This window comes from Pteropus vampyrus, unplaced genomic scaffold (assembly GCF_000151845.1).
Source record: "Pteropus vampyrus isolate Shadow unplaced genomic scaffold, Pvam_2.0 Scaffold82, whole genome shotgun sequence".
In the NCBI taxonomy this organism is placed as follows: Eukaryota; Metazoa; Chordata; class Mammalia; order Chiroptera; family Pteropodidae; genus Pteropus; species Pteropus vampyrus.
Window position 1 is genome coordinate 2394285 of NW_011888863.1, and position 9905 is coordinate 2404189.

General features: G+C 38.4%; 1 protein-coding gene across 1 annotated transcript in view; it reads left to right on the forward strand.

The window, feature by feature from the left end:
- Nucleotides 1-6848, forward strand: part of SSPN (sarcospan) — a 28563-nt gene extending 21715 nt beyond the window's left edge. Inside the window, exons 2-3 of the mRNA XM_011363080.1 lie at nt 399-485; nt 6398-6848. Coding sequence (XP_011361382.1) covers nt 399-485; nt 6398-6763 — 453 coding nt within the window. The 3' untranslated portion in view covers nt 6764-6848. The remainder of the gene's footprint in view (nt 1-398; nt 486-6397) is intronic.
- The last annotated feature ends 3057 nt before the right edge of the window (nt 6849-9905 follow it).

Sequence of the window (9905 nt, forward strand, 5' to 3'; positions counted from 1 at the left end):
ACTCGATGTTATTTTTTTCTTCTTTTTGTAGTTCTCTGAATAGCATTTGACATATAATGCCATCCTTCAGAAGAGGGTGTGTACTTATCTTGGCCTGGACTGGGCAATACACTTTCTGAGGCTGAGGAACTTTTATTCACCATTGTATACTCTGAAGGACCTTGTAAAGCACCTGGCACATCTAAAGGACTTAATAAATACTGGCTAAATTGAAAGAACTTGATTTTACTATTTTAAAAACTGTTCTCCAAGCTGAGAAAAAATAGCACATAAAGATAAGTAAATGAAGTAAACATCTTGCTAACAAGGATGTTACTGGTGGAAGATACTGAGATTGATGTCATTAGAGTGTGTGACTTGCCCTGATAACACCCTTTCATTTCTGTTCTCCATTACAGGTCTGCTTAGTGGCCTATCTTGGTTTGTTTATGCTTTGTGTTTCATATCAAGTTGATGAACGGACATGTATCCAGTTTGCTATGAAAGTAAGTTGTCAATTTTCTTTCTCTTTTATCATCGCATAGAAAGAAATATAAGTACAAAACAAAGGAGTGCTTTTTAAGGGGTTGCATATCTGATTATTCTAGAAATTGCATATTTAGGTAGGCCAAAAAATGTTTTAGGAAGGCATTCATCCAGACTTCAAATATAATGCTATTTTTTTTTTAAAGTCTTAATTTCCATGAACTGGCTTGGCATGGAGCATATGAAGTCTGTCCTTTTATGCCCTTAAAAGGAATATTGAAAATTCATCAGTTCGACAAAACACTGTGCCAGGAAAGGATGCCCATATCAGTGCCCACTTCCATGTCTTGGAGGTTATTTGGAATATTTTAATAATGAAGCAGTCTAAGTGCATTTCCTCTCGTAGGTGGGATCACTGAGACAGAAAAAGTACATTGGGTGCATCCAAACAATCTGCACCAAGAAGGGTCTGAGGGCCAAGGGGGAGGAGAGTTGGGATGTGATGGTTTAGCAAGTGTGTGTGCCTTTGTGTGCATGTAGTTTTTCCCTGTTAGAGACAGTGCATTGGGTTAGAGCCAGTTCAGGTACACGGCCTTTTCACTGCAGATAGGATCCACTCCAAAGGGAAACAGAGATACAACCTTTCAGAATCTAGGGAGATAAACACCCAAGTCAGCAATCAGAGCTTGTAGAAGCAAAATTCCTACATTTTCTTTGAACTGCTGTAGCAGAGAACAAAAAGATGTCTGTAATTTTTTTTGTCCACTCACACCATTTACTTTTCTTCTACAAGAAAATACATAAAAACTAGATATTCCTCTGTTCACTAAAACAAGAAAGCACAGGCATAAAAATAAGTCAACTATATTATTTGGAAATTACGAAGATGCAGAAAATAAGATGTTAGTATATTCTAGTATAATTGAAGTTTTTGACATGAAATATAATTTGCAGATAGATGTTGTAAAAGGGTAATTATTGAAATAAAAAATGTTCACATGATATTAAACAGCAAGAAAATATGGCTACACAAAATGTATGGTATTATCCTACAGAAAAAAAAATAGCTCTTATGAGCTTAGAAAAAATAGTTATCTGTGAGTGGTGGGATTATATCTGCATTTTGTAATTTTTTCTCTAATTTTGAAATGTTCTCCAGTGAGACACAACTTTTCTAATTAAAATTAATAGGTGCTATTTTTTTTTAAATGATAGAGTTGGAATGTTGGTGGATATGCCTACATTTGGAAATTTTCCTTCTCCTGAGGGTGTTCCTTAAAAAAAAAAAAGTCAGATAAAGCAGACATTGGTCCATGTGTTTTGTTTTGTTTTGTTGTTGTTGTTGTTGTTGTTTTTGAAAAGAAAGCCTCGGTGATGATTTTTTTTTTAAGCCAGAAATCCTAGTAAAAAATGGCCTGTTAAATTACAAGAATTTTATTCACTAGGTTAAAAAAAAAATGCTCTAGATTACATTTATCAATGTATGTAAAAGGCCCTAATTTCCTCCCCAGATAATGCTAGGAAACAGCAGAGGCAAAAGCATCAGCTCCACAGAGGTCCCAAAAGCCATCTCAACATCTGCATGTAAAATAAGGAGCAAGGGCAAAAAAAAAAAATTCATTGCCAATGTCAGCCAGGTTGAGAATTCCCCACTAGGAGCATCTCATTAACTACCTTTTTATTCCCCCACCTGTGACAGACATTGACAAATTCAGAGGCACTTTTCTCCTGCATATGACCTTTAGTGATGCTCCCTGCGAGCTCTCTAAGATGCCCGTTATATTATTTTCAGTTAGAAAATGAGCTTCAGTCAATCTCAAGGTTTTCCAAAGGTACAACAGGTTACAGCAGACTTTCCTTGTGTTTCTCACACCATTTTGGTGGGAAGGAATAAAAAATATCTTCACATGGTGTTTACACTAGCATAACCACATTTTAGTGTTCTTATATTGATAACCTAGCCCAAGCTTTGTTTGAGAATTTATTTCCTCCTCTTGAACATCAAGAAAGCCAGCGAAAGCCATCAGGTGGTGATGGCAGTATGTCATTGTAGCCTACACACACACACACACACACACACACACACACACACACACACACACACACAGCCTTCCTCCCTTTTTCTTAGAGACAATAGCCACCAGGCTTGCCCTTTCATCTCCAGCTAGCAGTCTTCTTCAGAGGCCCTTTAGCAGGCCCTGGAGGGCCACCCTGGGCTTGGCTGGGCATTGGGCCTCCTGTCTTTCCTTGTGGCTTTAACTTTCTCAGGGCTCACCTTGATGATTTTCTGAAACTAGTCTGGGTTGTGAGCTTGCAGAGGCACTCTGGGGCACATTCCCCATGAGGGCATTTAAGGTGCAATCGTCTCTTACCCACATCCAGGAGGCCCCAAGGCGGCTGCCGCCCCCTCCTGCCTGAGCACGCTGCAGAGGGGCCTTACCATTCCTGCCACAGGGGAAGGTAATTAAATCGAAGGCGAACCGCCCTCCTCCTGAAGTCACTCAACGTTGAAGCTGCAACCGGGTACCAATTAGAGTCAGCCAGCGAGCCAAGCGGCGCCTGAGCTGTTACATAAACGCAGGGGGCCACCGCGCCTCCGCCGGCTGCCCAGTGCCAGACACATGGGCTGACACAGGCAAGACAAAAGCATCCCCAGCCGGGTTTTTATCAAGATATATTTGCTCACATTCCCAAGGTCATCATAAACACTTTCATTGATAGTTTATTCATGCCGAGTAGGTAAAACAAGCCACTTGATTTTAAATTACAAATTCTAACCCAGAAGCTTGTTGCTGTCAGATGAGCTAAAGAAAGCCATGAAGGAAAAATATTACAGCGCTGCAGATGTAGCCCATGGGCTTTGGGGGATCAAGTATAGATTTATGTCTTAAAAAGGATAGAAAAGTTGATTCTGTGGCTCACTCCCGTTTACTTGACCTGATGCTTTCATGGAGTGGGGGAAGCAGAATCGTAATGTGTGACATATGCACCACTGAGAATGGTAAAGGGCATGGCTTTCATTTGTACTCTGGCTGGCTTCTAGCACATTTAAGATGCTCAATTAAAACTGAGCAATCTCCGTGTTTGTGTGAGTATTTACATCCTTTCTACAAGCCAAGTATGCATTGTTACGCTCTCAGCATGACAGAAAATAAGACAAAGCCAGTAGAGTTAATATCCTTAGAGTTCTGAAAACTGGCAGCTCTTGTCGTCTCTACTAATTTGTTTATTTTTCAAATACTTAAATAGTGCTTCTAGGTACCAGACACTGTTCTAAGCCCTTTACAGATACCAACTCTTTTGATCCTTATAATAATCCTGTGAAGTAGGTGCTATTATGATCATCATTCCCAGTTTGCAGATGAAAAAACAGGTACACATGGGCCTGCTTAATTTACTCAAGGCCCATAGCTAGCTGGGAGAGAACGAGGATTTGAACTCAGGCAGTCTGGCTCCCTGGTCCATGCTCCTAAGCATCACCCTGTACTGCTGTATACGTCTTAAATGTCTTGGGCAAATCTTTTGATCTCTGTGCCAAAGGTCATCTTTCAAAAATAGAAAAAAATTCTCATTTCAGCAAATGGAGTTTTGTGAATAATATTTTTTTTGCAACTATTTGAATTATTTCCAGATTGAGAATGAGGAATTATCATCATTACTTCTATATATTGCCCCAATGAATGCTATAGAAATTTGCTAAGGATCTGTGTGTGTGTGTGTGTGTGTGTGTGTGTGTGTGTGTGTGTGTGTGTGTGTTAGATGTAGAAAGGTTATTAAAAGATCTTCTTCCCTCCCAGTCCCACCCATCTATGGCAATAAAAAGTGTAGAGAAAACTCCAGTTGGGACCATTCTAGGAAGCAGATGACTCTCAAGTGGAAGATTATCTGTTTAATTTGGGCCTTCCCTGCCGGTAAAGTCGTAGATGCACCATGTTCCCAGAGCAAGTAATTCCCAGTTGTGTGCTGGCTACACTGGAAAGGCAGCTAAAATAGGCGCATGCGCACAGCGTAGCCAGCACGATTTAATTTGGTCCTCGGCATCAAGAGTTTGAAGTCAATCATCAAGCCTGCATACTCCAGAGCAACCCAGAATATGCTGCTCCAGTGGCCCCTCAAAATAAAATATCTTAGCTTAGCACTCCGGGGTTTCAGAAAATATGGCCACTGAAAATCTTGGGAACAAGACCAGAGCAATGACATTCAATATCACAAATTAAATATTTTCTTTTTAAATTTTGTAATGGTGACACTTTGTATTTATCTGGTTCCCTTTCTCCAAGGGAGACTAAACGTGTTGCGTTTAAGTTTTCTTGTTATATCCCTGAGATATAAGATGTCCGATAAGCTGTTTCACAGGTGAAGAAATGTGGGTTATATGTGACACTCCTTCAGATGATTCGAAAATGAAAAATAGTGTGTGTTTAAGATAACTTTGATGAGATCCACAGGATCTATGCACACTTTTGTAGTCCAGCCATTTGAAGACGAAATGGCGCTAACCAGTTCTGTTGTCTTCCTACACCCTCAGATGTACAGTCAAGTGTCCAGGCAAACTAGACACATGCTTAAGGTACCAGCAGGTAGTGTGCACACACACATGCACACGTACACACATGCACACACATACACACCACTCAAAGAGAAAAAAATACATTTTAAGTATTCTATATTTAAGACTTGAAAACACTTAAAATGGTCAACATGTGGAAAATCACTCATTTGGAGGACATTTGTACACATATTTCATAGTCATATGTATATATGTTTTTATTTGAATTATGTATAGTTGAAGGTAGAGAGAGGGCATAATCTTTTCAGTTACTTTCATCTGAACTTAGACATGACTGAAGGTAATTTTACTCTGGAGAGTTCACATTCACCAGAACTGCTCCTTGTAAGGGGTAATTTTTGACTATGGTAATATAAATCTTGCACTAAGAACTGTGTTGAGCATACTAGTCCCAAAACCTTGGGACTCTTTTCCTTATTTAGACCCTCAGTAGGCGGGACCACTAAGAGAAACATGTAAGTTTAATGAGTACAATCACAAGAACATTTCTCGTCTGTAAGATGGTTTATATTGTGGCCATGTCAATGAACACTCACAATTCTTGATAAAAATATTTCAGGTGTAACATAAATGTTTGACTGGTTCAGGAATTTCACATTTCTTGAGCAGCAGAGTTAGAACTTTAACCACACTTTTCTATCCCAAGGCTAACATGTAGGCCATCAGTATTCAGAACTTTAGTGGATGAGGGACCATTTAGAATTTATTTTCATGCTCAGGAACTACATAGTCACAACTAGATTTGGGATGAAACTTGTAGGTGGTGAAGCTGACATCTAGTCACCTACCTACCTTCTGGAGCCATAATATTTTTTTTCTCCTAGTAACTGCTTACTGGCGACCCTGGCATTTCTGGACACAGTTTGGCAACTACTACTTTGAACATAATCTTTTTTTATTCACCCGTGTTGCTAGTTGACCAGTTATTGCCAATTTAGGCCAAAACAGTATTTACATTGCGGAAATTTGTTCTTTACTTTCTAGTCTTGTTATAATTTTTATATCAGCAGTTCTTGGGGTCAAAACAAGCAAAGAACGCCCTTTGGGGATGGCTCCTGTGTTTGGGATTCATCTAAGCTGCTTGCTACAGCCATACACAAACATCCCTCAATCAAGCTAATATTGTTGGCTCAGTTCATGAAAAGCACCCAACATCTGTATGACAAATGAAAATATAATCAGGGCTTAAGGGTTGCTCCCTGACAAATAAACATGGAGCCCTTTCCACATCTTGAGTACTGAGGAGAGACATCAGGGAATGTCCTGGGAGAGAAGAAAAAGGACAGCTTTTATTAATTAGCTTTCTCAATCGTCATTCAATGTTTTTTGTAACCGGAAAGGTTTTCTTCTGCTTTCTTGCAGCTGTTGTACTTTTTGCTGAGCGCCCTTGGCTTGATGGTCTGTGTGCTGGCCACAGCATTTACTGCTTACCACTATTCACAGCTCACCCAGTTTACCTGTGGAACCGCACTCAACTCCTGCCAGTGCAAACTGCCCTCCTCGGAGCCACTCAGCAGGAACTTTGTGTATCGAGATGTGACAGACTGTACCAGCATCACTGGCACTTTCAAACTGTTCTTACTTATCCAGATGATTCTTAACTTGTTCTGTGGCCTTGTGTGCTTGTTGGCCTGCTTTGTGATGTGGAAACACAGGTACCAGGTCTTTTATGTGGGTGACAGGATATGCTCCCTAACAACTTCCGAAGGCCGGCAGCAAAAGGTCTAACATTCTTGCTCAAAGGTGGGAGAGAAAACAGCACACCTACTAGCTGAGGTTAAGAGAAAGGGAGAAAGAAAAAAAAAAAACTTTTGACAATAATTGTTCTAAATGAATATTCACTGTTCTAAATGAATATTTTTATAGTTGTCAGGAAATGAAAAAGCATTGATTCAGGTTTCTATAGTATTTTTACAAATTTTTATGGGAAAAAGATCCAAATTGAATTTAGGATATTAAAAGAACACAAGAACACTAAATAGGGAAAGGATTGCGTAGATCTATCTGTACAGTTGAGTTTATTTCTAATACTCATTTTATCCATTACTTTTATAATCGTCTTTCCTATTAGTCTAGTTTGATAGTATGAATTGGCATTTCAGGCCCACTTGCTGAATTTTGTAGAGTTTTTTCCAAGCCTTCCCACCCCCAACCAGGACATCCTCAGTGTGTCTTGGGGAAAGGCAGGGGGTAGGGGAAGAGCTGAATGGACAGATTGACTGGTAGGGATGTCTTCAAGGCAGGAGACAACCTACAGGAGCAGAGAAGAAAAGGAAGAGACTTTGCAAAAGGCTAAATAATTATAAACACCTGTGCTGGGGGGCAGCCTTTTCTCCTCAGCTCCCTTAGTTTGGCTCCGAGAGCAAATCACTTGCTGAGTGATTCGGATGATTGTCTGCCTCTCAATAATTGAAAGTTGGTGGTAGTTGTATTCTTAATGATGTAGAAGGTTTAAAAATAATTACATTATGCTTCTATTCTATCATCTAAAACAAATCATTAAAACCAATTTCTAGCTAATTGTTAATTATAATTATGCTCAGAAGTCTATTTAATGAGCCCTGGCTGTACTTATATAGCACAGTCAGTATTAGGAGAAATTACTCTCATAAGAGAGGAGGTTTTTTCTTTTTTCTTTTGAAAGCCAAGCTTTACAAGGGAGAAAAAATTTTTTATTAATAGCTCAGGTTAAATATACTCATTTAAACAAAAACAAGAGCATTTGTCACGGGAATGTTTATACAAATAGCACATTTGTGATATGTTTTAAAGTGTCTCTCTTGGCAGCTAAGTACTTTTAGAAAGATTGGGTAACACCAATGTGTTCCATTCACAAAACTATTTTCGATATGAAATCTCATTATTGATTTGTATACACAGTCAACCTGGAGATTGAAATTAATGTTTTGAAGTCCTGTATTTGAGCATTTACATATTGACTTGGAAGGTAATTTTTGTTTTGTTTTTAAGTGACTGTGACTTAAAAAACACAAGTGCCCTATGGTGGGAGACTTTTCTCTCTTAATATTGTTATTATTGAATTTGGAACAATATCAATGTTTTAAGGAAGGAGCTCAGAATGCAAATTCACGCAGCATAAATTTTATCAAGAACTTTCTTAGTATGCTCTGTTGAAAGTAGAAATTCAGTATAATTGAATTCAGTTTGCCTCTCCACATCGCTTATTGATATACTTTATTAATCATGAAATTCTACCCCAAAAGAAAAACATTTTCTTGTTTGCCTTAGTAGATGAATAATCCCATTGATTGTGATTATAGTGTCGATTTCTACACAATATAAATACTCAGCTAAAAAGGAAAATGTTAAATCAGTTAGTTGGAGGATTATAAATGTCTTTTATGTCCTCCAGATAAAATACCTGATTCACAGATGTTAAAACCTTTATATGTATTGACTTGCTTTAAAAATGGCCTTCCTACACACTAGCTCAGGCCAAGAAGCCACACTGGAGAGCATAGATGATAGGACACTAGAGCGGATGTTTGATCACACACAAAGATTACATTGACAGAACACCACGCATCCTGATGATGACCTGAAAAATACTTTGTGCCCTGTTTAAAAAAATCCCAAGAACTGAATTCATTTTGATTTGGACAATTGTCTACATAAAGAAGAAAATGACTGAGAATCTGAAATGTCATAGGCTGTTCTTTAAAGAATGAGAAAATAGTGCTTTAACGCTAATTAATATGAATCAGGAGCTACTGGAAGCACACCCTGCATACCTTTAACAACTTTTTATAGCAAACACTACAGATTTTTATATTAGAAAATTAGAATTCTACACATCACTAAGGTGCTCTATGCTTTACAAGTGATTCACAGGGTATTTCAAATAGTAGAAAAACTTTAGCTGATGTGCTTCTTTTTAAAATAATGCAACCAGTAAGAACTGACATGGTGATAAGCTTGATAATATATATTTATGATTTTGCTATTGTATAATGGAATCATTCTTAACTCCCCAAAGAACAAAAAGATTGTAAGTAAAAGAAGGAACAAAAAGAAAAAAAAAAGAAAGAAACAAGGAAAATATTTCTGTTATGTGAAATCACTGCATATTGATACATGTAAGAACTGTGTTGAATGAATAACAAACTGCTTTGGACTGGATCTGAAGTATTTTGAGTTTGTAGTTTGCAAATATTGAAGTTACAATAACGGCAACAGAAAAGGAACAGATACACAGCTTTACACTTAGCAAAATGTTACATGTAAAATCTGACAAGGAGCCAGGATGGTGACTATCTTCTCTCTAAACCATAAAACAGTAAGATTTGCGCAATCCTCCTCCTCTTCCACCTCCTTCAGGAGAATTAAATGAATCAAGACTTTGGAAAGAGGGAGAACAGCCGAGACTTGGCAGTACTTGAAAAAGGAGGAATACAGCAGCCTAAATGTACAGACTTTGTAACCGAGCCCACTCAATCGGTCTGCGCGTTCACGTGACCACCATCTGTGCCTCCTTCACGCCATCCAAATTTGTGTAGGCAGTGCCTTGGAGCCACGCCTAAAAATATAGCTACACCAGGCCCTAGAAACTGTAAAGTAACAGGCCTAACTTTTTCCCCCTCTTTGGATTAAAAGTCTATATGATTTCTTTTGAGGAGTTTCTAGCTGCACACATCAGTGTGTTGTTCTGACAATGAGGACCCATCATATGTGTGTTTTCTATTCATTTCCGGGACATTAGAATCTTTTTGATGTTATTATACTCCCCCTCTTGCATGCAGTATACCTGGAATATGTTAACAGAGTTTTAGTGAAGGGTGGGATAGAGATTCTGAGGGACAGTGGTGAGAAGTTATTTAAAGATTGTCAGAAAAAAAAAAAAAAACCCCAA